This window comes from Somniosus microcephalus, chromosome 8, assembly GCF_052327205.1.
Source record: "Somniosus microcephalus isolate GS21.2 chromosome 8, FLI_Smic_1.0, whole genome shotgun sequence".
Classification (NCBI taxonomy): domain Eukaryota; kingdom Metazoa; phylum Chordata; class Chondrichthyes; order Squaliformes; family Somniosidae; genus Somniosus; species Somniosus microcephalus.
The window spans coordinates 152,824,281-152,851,695 of NC_140994.1; the positions used below are offsets into that span (position 1 = coordinate 152,824,281).

General features: G+C 45.7%; 1 protein-coding gene across 1 annotated transcript in view; it reads left to right on the forward strand.

The window, feature by feature from the left end:
* LOC147113870 (glutamate receptor ionotropic, delta-2-like) overlaps positions 1-27,415 on the forward strand; it is an 826,198-nt gene that overhangs the window by 738,524 nt on the left and 60,259 nt on the right. The window contains exon 13 of the mRNA XM_085995253.1: positions 16,876-17,071. Within this exon, the coding sequence (XP_085851379.1) occupies positions 16,876-17,071 (196 nt within the window). The remainder of the gene's footprint in view (positions 1-16,875; positions 17,072-27,415) is intronic.

Here is a 27,415-nt window from a genome sequence, read left to right on the forward strand (position 1 = left end):
CGGGCTTGTAGCACAGCGGGGTAGTTATTATATTTAAACTGCTTTCGGGATGGCCGGTGATGGCCATCTCTGGTCTGGAATGACCTTGTATTGTTTTGAATGTCTTCTTGATGTCTTTAACGGTCCTTGATGCTCCCCCTATGAATAAAAACTGTTTCCCTTTGTCTGGGCAAACATATAGATGGCCTTTATCTACAGGCCGATCTGACTGGATCTGCATCCAATCCATATGTATGTGGTTCTGTCTGGTTTTGTTTTCTCCGAAACGGCCTTCCAGAACCTACTGTGGGCTGAATCCACAAAGGCTGTCTGTGGAATGCAGGAACCATTTTAAAGTGTCCCAAAAAGCTGGTCACGGGGTCTGGTGGCCATTTTGTGTGTCCCTTTTCTGGGCTTCTGTTAAAACAGTCTTTAAAAGTAAAGGCCTCTTCTGCCAAAGGACCCTTATCTGACAATATTAATTTTGCGAATCTTACAGTCCCCCCTGATACTATAACTTGCTTGAAGTATCATAATTCTGGGTGAGCAAAATTTCCTGACTCTCCACAATCAACCCATCCCCTGTAATTACCTATCCATGATCCCGCAACATATGCATTCCCATTTCTGAAAACCTACAGTGTACATTAAGCATCTATAGATGGCAATACATTGGATTTAAAATCTGACACACTCATTTCCAGGCGTGGAGGGGGGCCTAATACCCCTACACCACCTGGTTTGTACACATTATCCTTTATTAACAACAACTCACTTAATGAACTTCAATAATAAAAATGAAGTACACACAAAATTACACATGAACAAACATCAAACATAGAGGAGGGAGGGAAACTTTAACTTTATACATAGCAGAAAAAATCTAAATGGGTGTCTCCTCTTCTACCCGCACATAATGCTCTCTCCATTCTCCTCTGTTCTCATACTTCTGCGAATGTCTGACCTTTTTACAGTGTACAAAAATAAATAGATCACAATAAAAACCTGACACACTACAAGGATGTGGGAGGCTATCCTAATCCAAGAAGGGACTTCTATATTAGTGAACAGATCCCACCATGGTGGGGTTACTATATCTAGTATGTTTGCCCCTATTTCTAAAGTCTTCTGCTCCAGTGTGTAAAAATGTTCTTGTGAAACGACAATGGCTTTTAATATCTTGGTGAGGTGTTCAGGGAGAGGGGGAATGATATAACCAAAATGTGCAACGAATCATTGCAGATCGGTGAAATTTTCTTTAACAGTGATGTGAACAGTGGAAGGTTCAGGAACGGGGACAATTCGCTCTTGGGCCACTTGAACTTCTGCCTTGGGTTTGAAGCAGAAACTGCTGTCACTCACCGGGCACCAGCCGTGCTGTCCATGTTGATAGTGGGGCGCTCCCGGCTCCGGCACCCCGAGAGGTCGGTACCCGTCATTGCATGCTCCCATCGAAAGACGTAAGGTGGGACCGCTGTGTAGCGAATGTGCGCACCCCCTTGAATGACTCCAATGTTCTCCACCCTGTATACCGGGGCGGGTTCAGCTGTCTTTCCCATCACCGGCATTCTTACCACTATACCCATAATGGTGTGATTAGACCGCCCACAGTCCACTGGGACTGGGTAGGCCTCTGAAGCTAGTCTGAGCTCGCACGGACTCAATGCATTCTCAAAAGGGTGGAGGGCTGCGAGGTGCTTATTGCTGATCCAAGAGGGGACCAAACCTTGTTTGAAATCCTCCAGATTACTGCGGCCCTCGCCCAGTAACCACGCCCCGTACAGCATGCACGCTTCATTCTGCGCAGCCTGATTGGACGCATTCCAATTCTCCCTGATGAGAGCATTTACCATTTTAGCGTGTTTCTCCAGCTCTGCTATAATTTCTTTTAAGTGGAGTGCCATGGCCTGGTCCTCATGTAACTCAGAACCCACTACCTTATTCTCATCCGTCAGTATCTTTCTTAACTGTGTTTTTAAACCATTAATCTGAGTCTGCAGCTCCACGTCATCCAGAGTGTTGATGACGGAAGTCCCTGTGTTAAAAGCTGTAAAAATATCATTTACTGTACCCCTTCTTTGTCTCCCTGCCCTGTCCAAAACCTCATGTGGTGTGGTGTACAATCCGGCTCTGTCTACATCAGCAAACTCGAATTCATAAAACTGTCTGAACATGTTTGTTAACAGGACCTGGTACAATTGCTCCGTTTCCTTGGGGCACCACTCTGGCAATCGCACCTCGGTGAGGTTTAAAATCACCGAGGCCACTGCGTAGTGCACCCCTTGGTACAGCACCTGACCTGTGGGCACTAATACCAATCCGTTCCCGGGTCCCTTGGTAGTGGTGGGGCACCCTTCCTTCCGGGCTTTGGCTACCGGAATCGTGGGCAGGGGCTTGCGGGGGCGGGTGATGAGCTCAGTGGCGTTTACTGGGATCTGAGCGTATGGGACTCCACACGCCCGTGTGCTGACGTCCCACCTCATCCCTTTTCCAGCATCCTGCCACTGCCTTTGGAAAAAGATGGAGACGCCTGTGGGGCAGACACGTTCTGAACCCCACATACAGATGTAAATCCCCTCATCTGGTTCCCACCATTTGTCCCAACAGACACTCAATCCCCCATGAGTCCCCGTAATAGTCCAATGGGTATTGTTACCCAGTCTCTCCCACTCGACCGTGGAGTTCTTCATGGTTTTGCTCAACTTCCTGAGCCACCATCTGTCCAAAGGAACATGTCCCGTACAGTTAAAACAAATCTTTTTCCCGACGGTAACGCTGACTCTGGGTGCGATGATCCTCACCCTGGGACACATTAGAGAAGTCTCTCTGTACTTAAACCCGAACTGGCTGGAGTATTCCGTAGAGTTCGACCCCAGCCATCCTGGCCACCTCCCTTCGTGGAAATAGGTGGCTGTCTCCTCAACGTCACATCTTCCCATCCCATCGGCCGTGATGGGGGCTGTGTCTCCGGAACAGCCATACACGGTCGAGTCCTTGGTGTAGCCCCGGTAGGCCAGGCTACACCCGCTCACCACGAACGCGACGAGAATCCCTTTCATTATCCCTTTGGTTCCTGTAACAAATTAAACGATACAGCCAGGCTCCCGAGAGATTCTGGCCTAGGTGAAGGCATGATCGGGTCTTTCGACCTCGATCCAAAACAACACACATGCTGGGCAGATTCCAAAACTATTACTTATCACACTATCATCTTAAAATTACACACCTTAACTTAACTAAATTTAAACTTAACATATGTACAACGCCGCCCGTCCCCGGGCGGCCTGCCTAATCCCTGTCTGGACTGCAGCTCACCGCTCCCTGTGGCGGGGCTGCATTGACCTGTAGATTGTGTCCCTCGCAGCCTTTTGCTGCCAGTTGGGAACTGCGTTTTTCTAGGGTTCTCCCAAGTCGGTGTCGGCTAGGGTAGGGGGAATCTGGCCAGTGTTTCCTTGGCTGAGGCGTCCGAGCCGACCTGCGAGGGGGTACCTTTGGTGAGGCTCCCTTAGTGAGTGGACCTTTGGGTGGGGCTTTAGCCCTCACAGCCCGTGGCTCCTCCACGACTGCCGGCTTCAGCTCCCTTTCCTCAGGCTCCGCCCCTTTGTGATTTGGGTCTGTGGCAGACGACTTCTCCCTACCTGTCCATACAGGTGGAGAATCTCCGCCCCCAAATTCTACCTCCCCCAAACTTGAGTCGAGGGCGGGATCTCCGACTCCACCTCCTCCAGAATCGTGTCAGGGGCGGGGCCTAGTTGTTCGGGCTCCCCCCCGATGGCGTTCGGATCAGGCGGAGGGCCTTGGTCTTCGGGCTCCTCCTCGTCCGAGTCCCAGGCCATTGGGGAAGCCTCCCAGGTGGGCGGGACAGCTTCTCCCTTCAAGCAGGCTGCGGTTCCAACCTGTGTGGTCTACGACTCACCGCGCGCCTCAGGCTGAGGATTTTTACCCTCAGACCTGGCGTCAGTTGTTGGCTCTTTTTCACCCAGCTTAAACAGTTTGCACTGATTGATGTGATACCATTTACAAGCCCTTAGCTGACCCTCTAAACTGCCAGCCCTCGCTGTTAACCTGGCGTTCTCCTCCCTTAAATCCTGCTCAACTAACTTCGCCTCCGCAACCTGGCACCGCAGGTTTTCCTCCATTTTACAGGAGGTCTCTTCCTGTGCATGTCTTTCTAGAGGACACAGGTTGACAGGCTGCGCTGGCTCTAGTCAATTCTGTGGGTTGTCAAAAGGGGCCGAGGGAACCATCACACCAGTGGTGGCTGCTATCTTCCCCTGTGAGATCATAAGAGACCGTATTGTCTCTAAAATTGACTCTATCGCAGCGGGATCCATAGCTGCACCAGTTCCCTTTTCTGGGGCGGCGGTCTGGGCTTGGGCTTGGGCTGCGGGAGATTTTCCCTTATTATCCTTCCATGGATTTTTACAGTCCCCGCACCAATGTCCATCCTTCCCACACCCATAACAATTGAGCTTGGCTTGGGCAGGGCGATTCCCCTCCTGACGCCACTCCTTCTTGCTTGGGGCTGCGGGTTTTGCCTCATGCACTTTTCCCTTAGAGGGAGGTGCCTCCTGACTTCTACAATTCTTGTAAGCAATGTTAAGCTGTCGGAGCACTGTCTCCTCCGTGATACCGGGACCTTGGGGGTCAGACCAAGATTTGGCGAGGGCCCATATCTGGGGCAAGCTGTTAGCAACCAGACAACGGAACCAATGAACCCGCTGTTAGGCGGTCATTGTGGCCCGTTCCGGCATGCCCGGACAACTGCGCTGATACACTGGCCACAGCCTTTCTGCGAAAACCCGCGGGGGTTCTCCAGTTAGCTGCACAGTCCCTTCCACGCGGAGGAACGGATTACCATCGTCCACTCCCAGAACCTCCAAGACCTCGTCTCTGAGTTCCACATACCCTGTCCGTCCCCTCTTACTCCCGTCTGAGAGGCACTGAAGGATTGTGCTATCCAGGGAGAAGAGCAGCATCTTTGCCTGTTCAAGATCATCACAGTCATTGATGGCAGCTGTTTCCTCTACCTCCCTGAAATGGACTGAGGGATCTCCCTTCTCGGAGAGTTTTGGGAGGTGGCTTATCATTGCTCTGAGTTGTTGGGCACCGTGGGGCACCACAAGCTGGTTCATTTGGGGTCCCGCATCGCCATTTGCGGCGGTGACACCGAACCTCTGGTGCCGAGTAGGACACATTGGTTCCGGCTACCGGGGGTTGTTCTTCCTCCCACTCCACCTCGGCTACCTCCACTTCTACCACCCCCCTTTCGGGCCAAGCCTCACTATAGCTCGGCGGGGCTGAGGGCTCAGTGGCTGGTGCCACAACTACTTCATAAGGAATCGGATGTTTGGATTCCTGCAAAAAGTCTATGTGACTTGCTTTTGGGCTTACGAGGCATACCATGCCTTTTGCCTTAACCAAGGCCGTTCTCAGGTCCTCTATGCTCTTTTGGCAGGGGCCATGGTCTGCGCCCTCAAACCCGTGCTCAAGGGATAGCTTGTTAGCTGCCTTAACTTCCACTACTCTCTCCTCCTGCACTCTTAGCTGTTGTGCGAGGCGGGCGTTTTTCTCCCGTATTCTCGCTTCATGGATCTTTGCCTCAGTAACCTGGCATTACAGGTACTCTATTCCAGCCTGGTGTTGGCTGGCTACAACTTGGCACTCCTGATTCAGCACGTGAAGCGCTGCGATCAGCTTTTCCCCACCCATGGCCTTCTCCTCTATCTCTGCTTCCTGGGTTGTGATCTTGGCTGCCTGTGATGCAACGACTCTGTCCAAAATCTGGACTTGTTTCTTGTAACACATCAGCCAAACTGCCTTTTCCACTGACTTTTTATGTTCTTTGCTCTCTGTCCATCTGATGGCTGCGTCTACCGGACGCCCATCCAGTAAGAGATCAGAAATCCACTGCTTAGTGAGATTTACCTTGCCAAAAACATAATCCGCTATCCTCTCATCCATAACATTTCGACCATTCAAACCTGGGTCTAATACATTGCAATCCTGCTGCCAGTGTCCTGCCGCGGTCGCCATTTTTTGTAAGGGGTTTTAGATCGCAGAGGTTTCTCTCTCTAGAGGCCTCTCTCTCTTGCACAGTAAAACCTTGAGTGGTTCGACCCACTCGCCCCTTCGGTTCTAGACACTGGTCTTTGATGCAGGAACTACAATGTAGAGAATACTCGATAGGCCAGGTTTAATGGAAACGAAATGAAATTTTATTGCATAGAGAAAACAAATCAAATGCAAGTCAATAAAAGGTACATGGGAGGGAAAAACAAATTCATAATACATTACTAACTGAGATAGATACAGGCATATTATACTTTACAAAGGTCATCATGAAATGGGGAAACACACGGAACATCGAAGGACAACATCTCATTGTTAAAATTACCCCTTAAATGCCCACCCCCTAAGCCTATCTAGATCATATAGTGAGGGGCCAGAAACATGCTCACCAATCCAGTTCAAAAATACAGAGTTTTGAAACAGGTCTGCGTTTTGATCCTTTCAGGCGTCCAGTCTCCACGTGGTCGTTGGGCTGTAGGAGCAGTGGGCTGCTCAGGCTGATGGCTCTTCTGCTTCAGCAAGGCGAGTGGACACTCAACTCGTTCACAGCTCATTTTTCTCAGTGCTTCAGCCCACGATGTGGTAGGGCGTTTCATCCTCTCTTCTTCTCCTCGATTTTCTTCTCGTTTGGCAGCGGCCCCGGGGTTTTTGGTCGATGATCTCCCAACGAATACCCCGGAGGCCGAACGCCAAACTCGGTCCACCTTCTTGACTCGGAAATGGCCGAGGCGTTCCCGCTACCGATTCTCTCTCTGGCTACGAGGTTTTAGCGTGCCGGCTTCCTCATGGATCTCCGATGGATCCCCAATTCTCCAACCAGCCGTCTCCACCCGCAGTCCAATTCGTAGCACCCTATCTTTTCTCCGGGATCCCCAATGTCATCGACTATCTGGGCGCTCAATTCTTCAACCAGCAGTCCTGTCTTTCCCCGGGATCCCCAATTATACTTCTCAATTGAGGCCTTATCTCCCGCCTAGATCAAGGTTAGTCTTTGTTTAACTTTTGGCGGGCTTGTAGCACAGCGGGGTAGTTATATTTAAACTGCTTTCGGGATGGCCGGTGATGGCCATCTCTGGTCTGGAATGACCTTGTATTGTTTTGAATGTCTTCTTGATGTCTTTAACGGCCCTTGATGCTGCCCCTATGAATATAAAACTGTTTCCCTTTGTCTGGGTAAACATATAGATGGCCTTTATCTACAGGCCGATCTGACTGGATCTGCATCCAATCCATATGTATGTGGTTCTGTCTGGTCTCGTTTTCTCCGAAACGGCCTTCCAGAACTTACTGTGGGCTGAATCCACAAAGGCTGTCTGGGGACTGCAGGAACCATTTTAAAGTGTCCCAAAAAGCTGGTCACGGGGGCTGGTGGCCATTTTGTGTGTCCCTTTTCTGGGCTTCTTTTAAAACAGTCTTTAAAAGTAAAGGCCTCTTCTGCCAAAGGACCCTCATCTGACAATATTAATTTTGCGAATCTTACAACATTAAACATCTTCAGTTTGATTTTGCTGTAGAAATAATGGTGAGGCCAACAGCGCTCACCATTAGTAAAGTGTAAATCGGACACCTACTCTGGCAAACACACATGCGCAGTTAAATGCGGAAATCAGGAAGTTGCTGTCTGAGTTGCCCAACTCCTCTGAAGCTGCACTATAACAGTACTCGCCGAGAGACTCACTATTGAAAATACATGGAACAGCATAAAGTTGCTTTACTTACCTTTACTTACCCCACTAAACTCGTCAGAAAAAGTTACGGCTTAACCATTCCAGTGTAAGTACATTTTAAATGGCGTGATAAGTCTTAATTACTGCCAAACAACCTCTGTGGCACTTAAAATTTACTTTTACAGGTGTGGAGTTTCATTCCTTCCAATTTTAATTAATGTTGAAGATATTAAAAAGTAAAATTGAATAAAACATTTATTTTTGCTTTTTCTTTCTGCCTCTTTTGTCTCTCTCTCTCAATCCCATTTTTCTCGTTATTTCACTTTCTGTACCTGATTTGACATTGAGTTAAATATTCTAACTGACACTTCCTGATTTAGCCTCAGTGCTTCTCATTAACAATTCTTCAATCTGATTGGTTAAGGTGATACAAAGTTGCTTGCCCTGTTCACACAGGTCCCAGATCCCTGTAGAGGCCGCTGCGCTGAAATAGCTCTCTAATCACAGCAAGTTCCAGTGCAAAATCCCATAGAAAGACTGTGGGCAAGTGTAAGTGTAATGAATGGCTGATGTTGTTCGTTCGCCACTGAGATCAAAATCTGTTTTCACATTCCCTTCTCAATCTGTCCACATCTTGTTTCAGCATCAGTTACTGAACATAAGCATTATTCATTGGCCAATGTAGACATTTGGCCCGTAATCCAATCAGGAAGCAGCAGCTGACATTTTTATATCATAGAACTTTAGAACTGTCTCATGAGCATGAACAATTGCTTTATGTTTTCCCATTTTTCTTCCTGTACATGATTCCAGCTCCATTCAGTCATATTTTGTAATACAGTAGATTTCTAAGAGGTGATCATTTTTGAGTCATTTAGGGCTGAATTTTTTCAATGGAGATGTGCTGGAGGCGGGACGTCTGGTTTCCGGGTTTCAGTCCCGCCCCCAGCGACGTCTGATCAACCCATGCTATTTTCTCTTGATTGGCCTTGTTAAGCCCTGGCCAATTAAGGAAAAGCCGGTGACAGATGACATCAGCGTATGACGCTTCATCTGTCAACATATTTTTGACAGATGAATTGTCAGCTTTGAGAAGCTGTCAAACACTGACAATCTCTGTTTCAAGGTGAGCCCTTGCACACAGGCTCACCAAGACTTCTCTCCTCAGCAGAAAGCAGATGGCTGCTGCATCTGAGAATGCAGCAGTCATTTGCTCATCTCTGCCATTGAGATAAGGCACCTCCGGATCCTCAAAGATTGAAGCCTGCAGAAAGAAGCATAGGTAAGGAAACTTTTTCCAACACTTTACACTCACCTCCCATACTTACCTGTCCACACTTGCACCCATCACTCACCTCTACAGCTGACATTTCTACCCCTCTCAACCCCGCAGACCCACTGCTCGCCTCGCTGACCCTGGCAGGGTTTCCTGATGTCGGGAAGCCCTCATCAGCCGGTGTAAAATGGTGAAAAGCCTCTTAACTGCCTGTTAACTACCTGTTAAAGGTATCAAGGGGTATGGGGAGAGAGCAGGAATATGGTATTGAGATAGAGGATCAGCCATGATCATATTGAATGGTGGAGCAGGCTTGAAGGGCCAAATGGCCTACTCCTGCTCCTATTTTTCTATGTTTTCTATGTTTCCATGTTTCCATACCGGCCTCTGACATGACATTCCCCTGATAGAGCTTCTTAAGTCCACCCAGCAAGTTTCCCGGCCAAATGAAGGCGGCAGGTCTGATGACGTAATTTGATGATGCGTCATCAGCCGGTTTCCTTAAAGGGACCATGTGCATATTTACTTTGATATTTGTGCTGTCAGTGTTCTACAACATTGAGGTACTGCAAAAACTGGCGAGCACTGCACAGAGGTGCACGGCTGCACTCAGGCTCTCACATGACTCCCTCCATATGCTTATGGAGTGAGTTGCAGCATGCAGGGAGGTTCTCTTCCCTTCCAATGGGCGTGAGAGACCACCCCAGGAGACCAACGCAGCCTGGTTGCGCATTGCACAGGAGGGCACAAGCAGGGATGTCGTCAGGAGGACCAGGCTGCAGTGGCGCAAACCTTTCAATGATCTCAGTAAATCACGAAACATTACTGCAAAGCCACATTCAACCTCATCCTGCTGTGCCACTCATCACATCCCCATTACTCTGCCTTCCCTACTCTACTCCTGCACATCCTTACTCACACCAACTTACCTTGCACCTCCACCCATCCTTCTCTATCTATATTATCACTTCCCCATCTCACAAGCTACCCCTCACACTCACCCTCATCCTAGTCCAATCATACCAACTAACAACACACAAGGGTAGGCACTTGTGTGTTTTAGCCAATGTTCATGTGAAGTTTCTGTTAATGTACTGTCAAACATTGAAATCTTTATTTTCAACACTTTGCATTTTTGGACAGAATTGTGTGCACCTTTGGAAGTAGCTTAGTGAGTTGCAGTGAATTGTGAGACATAACAGTACCCCCACAATGCTGATGAGTGTGAAAGGAATGGTTTGGTCATTGTAAGGATGCTTTATGTTGTTGGTGTGGGGCGATGCCAACCTGACACATCATGTGGCCGTCAGGGTGTACAGCATCAAGTGAAGTAAATGTGGCTATGGTGAGGCCATCCCTGGTGTCCAGGGCAGCAATGTGGTCAGGTGCTGCTTCCCTCTGTCCTGTGCAGCATCAGGTGATTGCGGAGAAGGTTGGTGTGGTTGTTGGTGCTGCTGGTGTGCCTGGTGATGCAGGTGTTGTGGCTGATCATGGTCAGATTCTGAGGACCAAGGTGAGAGAGTATAAACCATACCCATGCTGGTGGAATAGATGGCAGGTGACGTAGGGATGACAGAAATGATCTGTTAATGGTGGGAGAAGTAATGAGGTCAGACTGGATGGAGACTTGTGTAAAGACTTGCAACATTCGGAATCTGTAGTGGAAATGCAGCTTAGAGAAGCTAGAGGTTAAGGGAACATTTCTCAATCAACTGGGAGCTTTGTCTTGACATTTGAAGCTGTCAACTCATCAGCTGATTCAATGGCCAGGACCTCCCACCTCAGCGTCACAGATGAGGTCTAGGCACAGCGGGAAACCAGTGGGCGACCTGTCAAATTCAAAAAATTGGGAAAAAAAAGCATTGTTAAGTGGCTGTAAACAAGCCACTAATGATTTGAAATTAAAACAGAAAATGCTGGAAATACTCAGTAGGTCAGGCAGCATCTGTGGAGAGAGAAACAGAGTCAATGTTTCAGGTCGATGACCCTTCGTCAGAACTAATGATTTGAATTGGGTCCCCCGCCACTGCCTGTTGGGTCTGCTCAGTGTAGGCAGACCTGACATCGGAAAATGCAGGTGTGCACGTATTGACAGCAGGTTCCCGATACGCTGTCAATCATTTAAAATTTCACAGCTGAGCGCCGGCAAAATCGCAGCCTTAGTCTCTGCACTGTGGGTGTGATATGTGCTCAATAGCTGTGGCTTTAGCCTTGTCAGGCTTTTGCTTCTGATAATGTCACTAGCAAATTTGAGTTCAGTGATTTCAAATATATTTGCCTTTCTTGTGTTTCAGATTGACTCATAGTAATACTTTCTAATGTCTCTCATCATATTCACATTTGAATAAATCTACATAGTATTAACAGCACAGGAACAGGTAATTTGGTCCAACTAGTTTATACCAATGTTTAGGCTCCACCCCACCTTTCTTCATCTAACCCCATCAACATATACTTCTATTCCTTTATCCCTCGTGTATTTATCTAGTTTCCCCTTAAATCTATGCTATTTGACTCAACTGCTCCTTGTGCTAGAGAGTTCCACATTCTAACCATTTCTCTGGGTAAAGAAGTTTCTCCTGAATTCCCTATTGAATTTATTAGTGACTATCTTCTGTTTATGGCCCCTAGTTCTGGTCTTGCCCAAAAGTGGAAACCTTCTCTATGTCTACCCTATCAAACCCTTTCATAATCTTAAAGACCTCTATCAGGTCACCCCTCAGTCTTCCCTTTTCTAGAGAAATAAGACCCAGCCTGTTCAGTCATTCCTGAAATGTAACGTTCTAAAATATTTTGCATTGAAATACTGTGCCAAAATTTTTTGACAAGTAGGAAGCTTGAAATATTTACCCTTAATAGGCTTGTATAACTTTCGGAGGTGCAAGCAAATTCACAATTCACCATTCATTTTATCAACAATTACTAATGAGTTCGCACTTTCCATTGGTTCACCTACTTTCTTTATGACCTCTAAATCCTCTATTTATTCAGTCTACATTTAAATTTTTCCCATAGCGCAATTGTTAATTTTCTGCATGTTTCTATCCTTAGTGTAATGTGTTCTTCTTGCAACTAACTTAATCCTTAAAACAGATTCCTGAATAAGTATTCAAGTATTGTGTGTCAGCCAGTGGCTCAGGGGGTAGCACTCTCGGCTCTGAGTTAGAAGGTTGTGTGTTCCCACTCCAGAGACTTGAGCACAAAAATCTAGGCTGACACTCCGGTGCAGTGCTGAGGGAGTGCTGCACTGTCAGAGGTGCTGTCTTTCAGATGAGACATTAAACCGAGGTCCTGTCTGCTCTCTCAGGTGGACGTAAAAGATCCCATGGCACTATTTTGAAGAAGAGCAGGGGAGTTATCCCCGGTGTCCTGGCCAATATTTATCCCTCAATCAACATAACAAAAGCAGATTATCTGGTCATTATCACATTGCTGTTTGTGGGAGCTTGCTGTGCGCAAATTGGCTGTCACGTTTCCTACATTACAACAGTGACTACGCTCCAAAAGTACTTCATTGGCTGTAAAGCACTTTGAGATGTCCGGTGGTTGTGAAAGGCGCTATATAAATGCAAGTCTTTCTTTATTCCATAAGTTGTGCTACTTTGAGCTTTTACTATGTGTATCCGTTTGACAAGTTCAAGCTTTTCAAAAGTACTCAGACTTAAAATTAACTATATGCTTTTTGACACCACTACAAATTTGGTAATATTTGCAGCACATCTTCCTTTCATCAGCATGTCTGTTCTTGAACATTCTGTTGCTTTTATCTGTAGTTTAAGTTGATTGTGATAGCTTGAAATCTTCTTTAAATATTACTATTACTTACACTTTTGTATCTAGTTTCATTTGTATAAATGTTGCATTTAATATTAATGGTACCACCCATTTGCTTGATTTGTGTAAGTGCATCAAATTTCTCAAGTGATTGTTCTTCTATAGTATGCCATTGCTTTTTGTCTGTTTTCTGACATGAACCATCTTGCATAGTGGTTACTTGTCTCCAACTGCTTGCCCATGTTTCAATCTCTAGTACATGCCAAGATTACTATGGACTATGATGACACAGTGTCCACTGGTTCACTTGAAACCTTCAACATCTGGTGGGCACTGCCAACAATGCTGGAAAAAGGAAGGGGGGATGCACAGGATGGCAGCATCAAAAAAACAAAGCGTGCAAGAAGGAAAAAACGTTAGGAAGAGATTGCAGAGGTAGGGTGGAAGAATTCCATGGAACAACCATAGAGACAAGGGCCAGAATTTTCTTCAGGGTTGGGAGCATGGGGTCTCCAAGGTGGGCGGGAAACCCGGGAAGCCAGGTTTCCCGCAGGCCCTGCCGACTTCAACAGCAGGGCCTGATTTGCATGTGAGGCCTCGGATTTCCACCCGCAGCCAGCCAGATTGAGAAGCTCTTTTGCCTGCACCCCGCTCCCCGGTGATCCAGCAGGGCATCGGGGATTGGCATGGGCTCGATCGGTGGGGTGGGGAGGTCGGGGATCGATATGGGAGGATTGAGGTTCAGGAGAGAGGTGGCTGGAGGGTCGACATGGTGGTGGGGTCAGCCAGAGCATCGTCGGGGGAGTGAGGATCGGGGCTGGCCTCAGCCTCATTGGTGGAGTGGGAGGGAGGCCTCATGGTGAGGATCGAAGATCTGGGAAGGCGATCGGAGGCCTCATGGGGGGTTCTCCGATCACGGGGGATGGGTTAGGTAGGGATCCTGGATCCAGGAGGTAGGTATAAAGCCACACCTCCTAGATCCAGCAGTCCCCTCTTTGGTTTAACTGCCGGGTTTCATGAATTGTATGAAACCCATCCACATGCAGTTAAATTCAAAATGGAGGTTAAAAAGTGGCTTCCAGGCTCATTATAATAGTTAAATTGACGTACCGCCCTCTGGGAGCGGGTTGGTCGTCTGCACCCTGTCTCGCCTCCACTAAAACCAGAGGTGGCAGGCAGCTTGGAGGCAGGATGAGGTCGGGAATCCTATAACAATTTAACTGCCCCCATGCGCCAAAAGATAGAGATGGACATAAGTGATGTTGGAGAGGTAGTCTGACAGCATGAAGGTGGTCAAGCTGAGTGTCATCAGCATACAGTTGAAAGCTGACCATGTGCCTGCGGATCATGTCACTGAGGGGTAGCATGCAGATGAGGAAAAGGAAGGGACCAAGGATAGATCCTTGTATGACTCCAGCAATGATGGTGTGGAAAAGGGAAGAGAAGCCATTGCTGGATGATATGATGGCTGTGTCTGAAAAGGAAGGAGTGGAACTACACATGGTCAGTCTGCAAGAGAGCTGTACAGGAGGACAACATGATAAACTGTGTCAAACTCTCTGGAAAGATTGAGCAGGGAGATGGCACCACAGAGAGTCACAGACGATGTCATTCATGACTTTGGCAAGGCATGAGTGGAAGCTGAACTGCAGAGATTTGAACAAGGAGTTTTAGGAGAAATAGCTATGAAATTGGAGGGGGAAGAAGCTGATGACACATTGGAGAAATATGTTTGCACATTTAATCTATTTAATGCTCAGTGACTATTCTTACCTTGTGCAAAGTGCCATAAGCTATAGTGCCTTTCTATCAAGAAGGATACGGATTTTATATTCAGTACCTGAGGTTTATGATATAGCAACTTATATATAGATACATATACTGGAAGAAATGCTGGAAAAAAGTTTTTAATTTGTAAAAAAAATTTAGGATCAGAAATTTTGGAAAGAGACTGTTCAGTCCATTGTGCGTGTGCCAGTGCTATCTCCACATTGCAGTTACCTACTCTAATCCCATTTCCTTGCTGTTTCTCCATACCCAGAGCTAGGAAATGATAAGTAAAATGTAATAAATATAAATACAAGTTGTTGTTGTTGATATTGCATCTTAATTGTGATATGATAATAAAACCAAAACCTGTTTCTTTCCCTCCACTCCTGGAACCACACTAATGTTGTAAATTTGGGAGCAAGCATTTGCTGTTCATGGTTATGCAGGAGATGGAGACTTGATGAATTAATGACATAGAGGAAATGCTGTTATTTGGAACTCAGCTTTTTGGGGTTATATTACACAGGACCATAGAAATATGTCACATCTGATTATAAGACATTGTGGCCTAGAAATCTGATAAGGCCTGAAAATGTGCAGTGCCGCGGTGGGGTGAGGATTGCTTGCGCCGGTAAAAGCATCGCAGGCAGCAGTGTTATTTTGCCTAGCGAGAAACTCGCTGCCTCAGGCTGTTCGCTCAGCAGGAGGCCGAAGGTCAGGTTTAAACTATCTGTGCTGCGTGTTCAGGAAATTGAGATTTATGAAACTGAAGTGGAATGTTTCTGGCTATGTTTCTCGTGTTTAATAAGTTATCAGAGAATTGAAAACATGCACAGGTATGCAAGATGAAGCAAAACCTAAAAATACACTAAGCTGCCAGACTTTAAACAATGCAACCTGCAGTTTAGCTGAAATCTATGTTTAATTCAACTGCTGACACACTCAAATAGTTAGCCGGCTAATTTGTCAAGTACAATTATTAATCCAAAAAAAATCCTCATTAACTGATGAAATGACTGCAATTTGGATGGACTCATTCTAGCAGTTTGAAGTTCCAAATACTTGAATTTATGAAAAATCATGCTACATGTGTCATAAAATTCCTGATTACACCATTTAGGGCAAACAATGTCAGAATTATTTGAAACAGTGATCAGTTGAGAATGCAAACCTGTCACAGGGCCTGGGTTCGGTGGGGCTACACATATTCTGCATAGTAATTGAAGAGTGAGAGATCTATAGATCGCCTCCGCTTTCTCTCGGGTCAGATACGCGCTGGCAGCAGCTGCACGCACGGGCCTTCTTTGGAGAGGGCGTTAAAAGGAACGCCAAAGTCTAAAATCGCACACCGTGCATCAATCACAATGTTGATCATTAAAATAGTTGAGGCTAGCACAGGCAACGGCAGCGCTGCTGACCTGCCCAATATGGCGGCCGCCGTGTTCTGCGCCGGAAGCGGGCGGCCGCCATTTTTTCTTCAAACCCAGCCTTAACGGTCGGCACGAAGGTGCCCAATTTCTAGGCCTGTGCCTTTTATCAGGAAGACTCACAAATTTCATATTCAGTACCTGGGGTTTTTGAATTGGTAACACTAACGGGGAAAAATTTGGTTGCTTTGTACCTCCCCTTAGCGCCTGGGCGTGGCGCCGCTAACACCTCCCATGAAATTCAGCAGAAGGTTAGCAGCGGCGGTAGCCAGTAGCGCCCCGTGGCACTGCGCCTCCAGCGATGACATCATCGCCGTATGCAGTGCCCCGGCCGCAAACTTGGCTGACGCCCCCTGACCTACTGCCGGATGCTGTGTCTGTCAAGGCCAGGGTGCCATGTTTGCGGCCAGGGTATCGCAAATTAAAGGGCACGTGCTGGGCGGCCATGTTTTTGGGCCGCCTGCCAGCTCCTGCCCCCTCTCGCCTCCTCCTGCAGGGTGCCAGCCGCGATCGGTCAGCCCGATACTCCTCTTGAGTGCCAGGCTCTTTTGCCGGCACCCCGCTCCCTGCTGGTCCAGCAGGGCCCTGGTGTGCACTACACTAGGCCCCGCCCCTTTAATCAGGGGAGGGAGGCTTGCAGTACTGCAGCCTCCTGCTTGGGGCGCTACAATTCAATTTCGGGTGTGGGGGCGCTAATTTTTTCGGGGCACTAAAATAGCACCCTGGCGAAGGTAGCACCCCAAAGGAGATGCAAACCAATTTTTCTCCCTAAGTTTCAAAATGAGAAGCTAATTTAATTGAAATGCTTTGACATTTACGCAATTAAATTAATGTAACATTTCGCTGAATAAATTATTTTAAAATGTGTCGGCAGTTGCTGAGATAACTAATTATGTTTTCCATGATGCAGATCTTTTCAGGACCTCGCCAAACAAACAGATGTTCCGTATGGTACTGTCCTTGATTCAGAAGTATTGCAGATAATAAAAACCAAGGGTCGAAATCCATTTGAGCTTGAACAAACATATGCTCATTTGTGGAATATGATAAACAGAACAAATGGTTTGGAGAACTGTGTGAAGAAAATTCATGATGGAATTCAAAGGGTGAGTGAGCAACTGCATGCAAGACTTTATTTGCTACATGCATTTAAATAACACTTGACCTTGAATAGTCTTTACCAGTATTATTGTTTATAAACATGTAATTGTATATACTGAAACTATATTAGATGTGTTTTGTAATAAAGGAGCAGGTATGCACTTACTGGTTAGAAATATGGACACAATAGTCTGAAAAGTAGTCAAAATTGCAAATGTTTATTTTCTTTATTTTGAATCAAAATGCAAATCATTTTTAATAAACTATAGCTCTCGGACCTGCACTTAAATCCATCCTGAATAATAGATATACATACCCCACTGATAGCTGTTAAAAATCTGAAGATCTAAAGTGAAATTACCTTAACTAATCAATCTGCGGTTATATTAAGAAGAAAACAGGAGCAACCCTGCATTCCTTTGTAATGTTATGACCAGTTAACAAAAGCACAGGAACACATAATATAGCAAAAAAGATAACTTAGGCAGTCACAGTGCTCCTATAACAATGATCATTAATGTTTCTCAAACAACTAAAAAGTCACAACCAGTATAAATGTTGAAAACTTTATCAACTATGACATACATAACATTTACAGAAAATAGCTCACTAAAATGTGAGAAAAGCCCAATTTCTAGGCCAACTCCTGAATACACTGGCTCTCACACGACCTGTAGCAAGCAGCAGCCCCAGAATATCCACTCCTTGGGGTTCTGAATTTGAGTTTGAGTTAAAGCACGGAGCACCTGGTGAACCATACGACTTGAGTGAGGAAGAGCAAGTGCAGATGTCAGCGGAGGAACAGAAAAAAATTGGACAGAGGGCAAACTCAAAGCCACCCTCGGCTGACAAATTCCATCTGGCACCAGTGTACAAAAGAATGCGGCTTTCTGAGCATCATTAATTTATTGCAAGTGTTTGAAGTACTGTATCCTACAAGGTGTAACAGCTAATATGGAGAAGTCCATTACCAGTATCAATGTCTTGGATTTTGATCACTTCACAAAAGAGCAGTCCACTTTTGGAGCGCATCAATCCTCCAGACTCATCTGCAGTGTAACTCCATTTAATAAAGATCCGAAGCACAGCTATGCATTCTCTTGGGAATGTTATAACTGATGCTACAGAGACCTTGGGCTTTGCTATGACTCTGGCTTCATCAATCGGGGGAACTGTGGACAGTACCCTGATGTGAGACTTCAATGACTTCACTGCAATCCTGCAGTCTGCTCATGCACAGATCACAGGACATGCTGAGGGAGTGCCCAGCAACTGGAGAATGGCAGGAGTAGGCACGGATGAGGGATCCTTCTCTCAGAGCAAGCCACATCCATGCTATTCAACATCCTTTTCAAATGACACATGCAATGCCAAAAAGCAGGCAGGCCTATGCAGCTATCACATTAGAAGTTGTGGCGTTGCCAGTTATAGGACCAAGTTAACAACCCAGCAAAAGAAGGTAAATAGTAATCACTCAGAGACATCTGGCAACCAGCAACCTTATTCCCTTCTCCCACAAGGGTGGTACCAAAGAGTACAACATTAGATACAATACATAGTCACAAAAGGGAACCAGCAGAGTAAGAGACAATGATAGTACACCAATATTTTGTGCAGAGAGCTCTTTTGTACTGGACCACATTTCAGTAGGAGATGAATAGATGTGCAAGCAGGGAGGGGGGAGGTAAAGTACAAAGTCATGATATCATTTGTGTTTGGTCAGTCAGTTAAACTGAGAACATAATGCACAGATTTACAGTGGGGAACTTCAAAGTATAAGTGAAATTGTTTTGTAGTAAATGTTGGATTTATTCCTTGCTGCAGCTCCTCAGCCTTGGGCTCATTCTCATCATGTTCCTCTGGGTCTTCTTGCACCTATTGTATTGTGACGCCTCTCCTGAAAGCATAATTATGCACTATACAGTACAGTACTATTGTTTCTCGACTGTTTTTCAGGGCAGTACAATAGGACAACACCAGTTCAGATATCAAAATCTTTGGCCCTGATTTTAACACAAGCTACCTGGCGAGAACAGGGCAAGTGAGTGATAAAAATAGTGAAAATCGACTTACTGCTCTGTTCCCGTCAGAGACTCGCCAACCGCCATTTTGACTTGGGTGGTAAACATACCCACCAGAAACAAGTGGATGCTTCATTAATAAATGGAAATTGGGATCCTGTGACGTTATTAGGACCCCAACACGATTTTAACTGAGTGGGTTAGACGTCCTGTGAAGCAGCAAATCCACTGAGTAAAACCTATCGTGATTGGATTCAGCAAACTGACTGGCATAACTGGAAGAAATAGTTGAAGAGGCATTCACCTGCAGCTACTCAGATCATTAGGATTAGTGTGCTGTTGTGCTTAGTAAATTTCCAAGGTAAATCTGAACCCTGAACCCCTGCTTTCAGAGGAACGGAAGTGCCGGTTTCCCGCGCATGCGTAGTGCATGCAAGAAACCGGCACTTCCATCGGGCCCACGCGTGAGTACCTCGTGCGTACTCACCGGTGGAGACCCGAATTTCTGGGCCAATAGGACAAGTGAGCAAAAGATTAGTCAATGAGGTGTGTCATCTTTTTTTACTCTAGTCTCCTTTGCTTACCTTTTCCTCCCAAATTATCAACCCATTGAAAATTTTGCTCTCAATCTTTGCCTTGCCCTCATATTTTACTTGGGTTCAGCAGTCTACCATGATAGTCTTGTTAATATAAATTGCTCTTTTGTGAATGGAATTTAAGTACATTGGTGTAATTTTCCCTGTAAAAGGAAACAGTGAAAGATAGCACGGTGGCATAGTGGTTAGCACTGTTGCCTCACAGCGCCAGGGACCCGGGTTCGAATCCGGCCTCGGGTGACTGTCTGTGTGGAGTTTGCACATTCTCCCCGTGTTTGCGTGGGTTTCCTCCGGGTGCTCCGGTTTCCTCCCACAGTCCAAAGATGTGCAGGTTAGGTTGATTGGCTATGATAAATTGACCCTTAGTGTTAGGGGGATTAAATACGTGGGGTTACGGGGATAGGGTGGGATATGTGTTGGTGTAGGGGTTACGGGGATCGGGTGGGATATGTGTCGGTGCAGGCTCGATGGGCCGAAATGGCCTCTATCTGCATTGTGGGGTTTCTGTGATTTCTGTGATAGCAATGAAATATTGCCAATGTGAAATTCTACAATTTTCCTAACAGCAGGGATATTGCTGCCGACTAGATTGTGGTAATATTAATGGTGATTTGCATGGAAAATCTGTTTCATATGACATACTTATCTTTATAGAAATGATAAGTGTTGCAGAAAAGGTAGAAGGTATTAGATGCAATTTGTAGAAATGCGGTAGATTAATGGAAGATACATAATCAAAAAAAATATTTTGGGCAATTGACAACCTACCATTGGGCAAATATAAAGCTCAGACAAACTGTTGTAAAAATTTTAGTAACAGGAATCTACTGGGAAATATAAGGCCAGCTAACAGTAAGAAACTGCAGCAAGCTACTGCCCTTCCATCTTTCTGAACATAATGTTGGTAAAGCAAAGAATTGTAGAAGTTTTCCCTTAATGCTCTGGAGGGAGTGCAAGGCATCAAATAGGGAGCATGCTGACAAATGGCAATTTCTCCTAATTCTCATCATATCAGCATCAAACAAATAACTTGATCAATCTCTGATTAATACATGTATAAACTGTACAACAAGCAAATATAATAATAACTGGTGGTCTAATGAGAGCCACCTAGCTACAGTAATAGTAGTGTACAACATCTATATGTTATGGTTGATTAGTGTTGAATTAGCTGGCAGACATGCACTGTAATACTCAGAACTATTAATACATAGCGACTGTGTAATGCCTGTATACAGTCCGCAGCACATGCTCATCTAAGTAAGCATTTCTGCCGTGTACAGAATTTAAATATAAAGCATCATATTTACAAATTAAAAACAACAGTTGAAAATAGGAAATGTAGGAGGAATATTTTTTACTAAAAGGGTGGTAAGTATGTGGAACAGATTACTGGCATGGGTGGTGGAACAGGAAACCATAATCGAAGCAAATGAGATTTGGGATTATTAGAAATGCACCAAGGGAATACTGTGGATAGGTGGTATAATGGACCGAAGGTCTTCTCCTATCTGAAACTGTTGCTATCCATTCTTGTTTCTCATGATCTAATGATCTATCTAATGTATCTGAAGGGAAGGATAATGAGCAACCTGGTTCATCAAGTGTCCATGAATAAACACCAACGATGGACCCCATGAATGTAATGTAAAACTGCATCTGGATTTATGCCAAATGAGCACTGTTATTCAAAATAAGCAGCAGGTGCAGCCAAATTAGCCAGACTAGGATTTCAGCCAGGAAGAATGCCCTTTTGAGAGTAAAGACATCGCTGCAGGGAAATCTTACCTGCCAACACCTGAAGTCATGATCTCTAGAAAACCTTGAGGAGCACAATAAAAGTCAGTCATAATGAATTTAGCTGGGTTTTTGTGTTCCTTAACAACTTCCTGAGGATTTGGTAAGGAAGTATCACATGGATTAATACAAATCTCAATGATTTGAGGTCTACATTTACTCCAGGTTAAATGAAATTCAGCTCACCATCCATATAGTTTCCCTTTTACCAGGATTGGAATCCACAATAGGATAGCCAGATGTAGTCTAACCATATGAATAAGCACTTCTTCCTATACAGTTACAGTAGACTATGCAATTCACCTGGAACAACCAAACTGTACACATTGGCCGCAAATTTAATTCTGGAGGCAGGATGGGGACGGGACAGCTGGTTTCCCGGCTCCGGTCCTGTCCCCAGCTGCCACGTGATTTTCCCTTGATTAGCCTTGTTAAGCCCATCCTGCGGGCTTACCAGTCAATTAACAGGAGGCAGGTCTGATGACGCGTCATCTGCCGGTTTCCTTAAAGGGACCACGGCCACATTGAGTTTGACAGTTGATCTGTCAGTATTTGATAGCATTGAGGTGCTGCAAACACTGACAATCATTGCACAGAGGTGAACGCTTGCACCCAGGCTCTCCAATAACGCAGTCACAGCACGCAGCAAGGTTCTCTTCCTTTCCAAGGGCGGAAGAGACCTCCCCAGGACACCAACTTACCTTGAACCTCCACCCAACCCTCTCTTATCTACTTTATCACTTCCCCATCTCACTAGCCATCCCTCACACTCACCCTCATCCTACTGCAAGCATACCAACTAACAAGACGCAAGGGTAGGCACTTGAGAGGTATAGCCAATGTCCATGTGAAGTTTCTGGTAATGTGTTGTCATACAGTGAAATCTCTTTTTCCAAAAGTGCCCCTTATTGGACAGATCTGAGCACACATTGAGAAGTGTCTTACTGAGTTCCAGTGATTGTTCAGTCATAACTCCCCCGCCCCCTCCCCCCCTGCCCAACCCCCCGCTATACTGATGAGTGTGCATGGAATGGCTTTGACATTAAAGGGATGCTTCATGGTGCTGGTGTGGAATGGTGTCAACCTGCCGCATTATGTGGCAGCCAGGGTTTACAGCATCAAGTGAAAAAAATTTGGCCATGGTGATGCCATCGCTGGCCCCCCGACCAGCAATTTTGTCAGGGGCTGATGCCCTGTGTCCAGTGTAGCATCAAGTGATGGCGGCAAAGGTTGGTGATGAGGTTGGTGATGTTGGTGTTGGGACTGATCGTGGAAGGATTCGGAGGACCAAGGTCTGATTGTATCATTGGCTCCGATGTTGCTGGAATAGATGGCAGCTGCAGGTGAGATGACGGAAGCGATCTGTCACTGGTAAGAGAGGTTCTCCCAATGAGGTGGCACTGGACATACAGATGGATTTAAAAACTTGTAAGCTAAAGAAATCTCTATATTTATTAAAAATGCAGCAACCAACATTTCCTTTTCTCTGAAACTCACGATCTGCAACATGGCATCCTTGACACCACTTCTGCAGCTGTCAGCTTTACAAAAACATCAGAGCAGACTCACAACACGCCAGGCTGAGCTGGCGTGTTCCCTGAACAGCGGGTAACCAGTGGGGGAGAAAGTAAAATTACAAGTAAGCCTTAAAAGACTCTTAAATTTGCTCTTAACAAACCATTTAAGTACCAGAATTGGCTCCCCCGCCACTTGGTGTCAGGTCAGTTCTGTGTTTACAGACCTGACACCTTGGAGACTCAAGTGGAGGCGGGTTGACAGTGGGTTTCCTACCCACTGTCGATCTTTGCGGTTTTGACAGCGGTATCACCTCCAAACCTGCCACCTCAGCGTGATTAAATTCGCGGCCTTTGGATCACTGGTCCAACTGAGCCATTTTCTGCTGCTTAGACTTCCCTTTTCACATTCCTTCTGAATATTGCCACATTTGCCTGAGACTCCGGCTGGCCCTTTGCTGCAAAACACAAACATTTCACTTGACTACTCTGTAGCTCAGCTGATCTTAACTGTAGTGTCTGAGTCTAACTTGGTGGATTTTTACAGGTAACCAACTCCATTGCTCTGTCTAATATGGATAATACTCAAACCTTTCTCTAATGCAGTAATTGCAGCAGTCATAGAGAGAGAGAAAACAGTGAAGTAGACAGGAAAATACAGAGTTAGTCTAACAAAAGAATTGGTTCAATTTGCCAGTTTTCCACTGTTTATGATACAAGGAAAGGGAAAGAGTAGGCAATGAATGAGCTTACTTTTCCAATAGGAAAGTTAGCGATAGAAGGCATGGTTTGTTGGTTCATGTGTTCATGTGGAGTCATACCTAGCACAAAGGAAGATGTTTGTGGTTGTTGGAGGCCAATCATCTCAGCCCCAGGGCATTGCTGCAGGAGTTCCTCAGGGCAGTGTCCAACCATCTTCAGCTGCTTCATCAATGACCTTCCCTCCATCATAAGGTCAGAAGTGGGGATGTTCGCTGATGATTGCACAGTGTTCAGTTCCATTTGCCACTCCTCAGGTAATGAAGCAGTCCTTGCCCGCATGCAGTAAGACCTGGACAACATTCAGGCTTGGGTTGATAAGTGGCTAGTAAAATTTGCGCCACACAAGTGCCAGGCAATATCCATCGCCAACAAAAGAAAGTCTAACCACCTCCCCTTGACATTCAATGGCATTGCTATCATCAAATCCCCCACCATCAACATCCTAGGGGTAATCAGAAATTTAACTGGACCTCCTGACTCCCAAAAGCCTTTCCACCATCTACAAGGCTCAAGTCAGGAGTGTGATAGAATACTCTCCACTTGCCTGGATAAGTGCAGCTCCAACAACACTCAAGAAGCTTGACACCATCCAGGACAAAGCAGCCTGCTTGATTGGCACCCCATCTTAACTATTTGCTCCCTCCACCACCAGCGCACCATGGCGACAGTTGTGTGCCATCTACAAGATGCACTGCAGTAACTCACCAAGGCCTCTTCGGCAGCACCTCCCAAACCCACATCCTCTATCACCTAGAAGGAAAAGGGCAGAAGGCGCATGGGAACACCACCACCTCCAAGTTCCCCTCCAAGTCACACACCATCTTGATGTGGAAATATATTGTTGTTCCTTCATCGTCGCTGAGTCAAAATCCTGGAACTCCCTACCTTACAGCACCATGGGAGTACCTTCACCACACAGACTGCAGCGGTTCAAGAAGGCGGCTCGCCACCTCCTTCTCGAAGGCAATTAGGGATGGGCAATAAATGCTGGACTTGCCAGCGACGCCCACATTCCATGAACAAATAAAAAAAAGTAAGGTGCCATGTGTGAAAAAACACTAGTTATGATGTTTTGGCTATAAGGCACCAATCCTACACATGTTTTTAATGGCGTTCTGGACCATGTGGAATCCAGCAGTATTGTAAATTTAGTTCTGTTTTCTGATGAGTTTTAGGGAAGCAAATGGATCTGTCTTGTCAGTGTGTATGCATCCACAGTTAGTCAGAATCTTCAGCACTCCTATTTCTTTAATCAAACCAGACAGTGAGTTAGAAACTGGACTATTCTCATTACTTGTTTCAGATAAAGTTTTTTATGTAGTTTTGAGTTTACCCGGGGTAAGTTGAATGACATTTCAGAATCAAGCTAGTTGACTGCATATTGAAGGGGGCTGGAAAAGAACTGTTAACCATGGAATTAATACTCTGAATAGCAGGCAATCAATAATTGTAAAAACATATCTGAGAATGGATGATATTTTCAAAATAGAATCTTAAAATAAAAATGATCTGGGGCAATGAAATGCTGACTGGATAATGGGTTTCAACTATTTTTGGAGATAGCACAAGGAGAATGAAATGTTTTTGTGAAAATTCTGACAGATATTGGGTTAGCAATTAAATATTATGAACAAATAGGTTCCAATTAAATCAATGGGGCTAGGAATATTGGCCAGAGTATGTTTACTTCAACTGAAAAATAAGTGTATTGTGAGGGAGGGGAGAAAACCATCTTCAGTCAGTGCCATAGGTGAATTGACAATCTCTGTGTCAAATAAAGCATCCATGATTAGTTCAATAATCAAAACTATTGTTTTGGCTCAAAAAATATTTCTGCAAAACATTGTCAATACAATAAATTTGTCCCATATATGTCTATTTAATTAATGTAATATTACAGTCTAGATTTTCCTGTATTGCAGTATTTTTGCTGGACACGTATAGGGCTGCAGGTGTGACTCTAACCGATGTTGCTTCCTTTAGTTCATTACCACATTCAGGAGGGCTCCTAGTAGCATTTGCCATTGCTGTAGAGATTCACAATGGTTTTAATGTGTGTATTCAATGGCATTCAAGATCATGTGGAATCATTATTATAAAACTAGTTGTGATTGGTCTAGTTCCTGCTGGGTTTTGCAATGCAAATAAGACCTGCTATTTGCATCTACAGAGCCTGGCTTAATGCTATTGCTATAGTTAGGATTAACAGTATTGTCTTTGCTTTAATAAGACAATAAGTTAGGCCGCAATTTTCCCTACCTCGGCGGGTCCGGTGCGGGCGAGGTCAGAAGTGGCAGTTCACAGACTTGCTATTGGCTCCATCCCGGCCTCCAACATGACTTTCCCCTGATTGGGCTTGTTAAGCCTGCCCAGGGAGTTTCACAGCCAATTGAAGGAAGCAGGTCTGATGATGTCATTTGATGGCGCATCATCAGCCGGTTTCCTTAAAAGGACCATGCGCAAATTCACTTTGACATTTGTGCTGTCAGTGTTCTACAGCATTGAGGTGCTGCAAACACTGACAAGCACTGCACAGAGGTGCACAGCTGCACCCAGGCTCTCACATGACTCCCTCCATATGTTTAGGGAGTCAAAGCACACAGGGAGGTCATCTTCCCTTCCAATGGGAGGAAGAGACCTCCCCAGGAGACCAACGCAGCCTGGTTGCACAGGAGGACACAAGCAGGTGCACCATCAGGGGTCCCTGGCTGCAGTGGCACAAACCTTTCAATGATCTCAATAGATCACAATGTTACTGCAAAGCCACACTCAATCTCATCCTGCTGTGCCACTCATCACATCCCCATCAGTCTGCCTTCCCTACCCTACTCCTGCATATCCTTACTCATGCCAACTTACCTTGCACCTCCACCCATCCTTCTCCATCTACATTATCACATCCCCATCTCACCAGCCACCCCACACACTCACCCTCATTCTAGTCCAAACATAACAACTAACAACACAAAAAGGTAGGCACTTGTGTGTTTTAGTCAATGTTCATGTGAAGTTTCTGTTAATGTGCTGTCAAACATTGAAATCTTTATTTTCAAAACTTTGAGTTCTTGGACAGATTTTTGTGTACCTGTGGAAGTGTCTTAGGGAGTTGAAGTGAATAGTGAGACATAACGGCACCCTCCGCAATGTTGATGAGTGTGAAAGGAATGGCTTGGGCATTGTAGGGATGCTTTATGGTGTTGGTGTGGGGTGGTGCCAACCTGGCGCATCATGTGGTAGCTAGGGTGTGCAGCCTCAAGTGAAGTAAATGTGGCCATGGTGAGGCCATCCCTGGCATCCCATGCAGCAATGTGGTTGGGTGCTGATGCCCTCTGTCCTGTGCAGCATCAGGTGATTGCAGAGAAGGTTGGTGTGGTTGTTGGTGCTGCTGGCGTGCCTGGTGATGCTGGTGTTGCGGCTGATCATGCTCAGATTCTAAGGACCAAGCTGAGAGAGTATAAACCATACCCATGCTGATGGAATAGATGGCAGGTAAACTTAAGATGACAGAAGCAATCTGTCAGTGGTGAGAGAGGTTGTTCCATTGAGGTGACACTGGATAGAGAGTTTGCTCCAAACACTTGCAACCTGCAAAATGCTCAATCTGTCTTCCAAATGCAGTATGCAACAACTTCTGAACTTGGAAAGTAAACAGCTGTAAG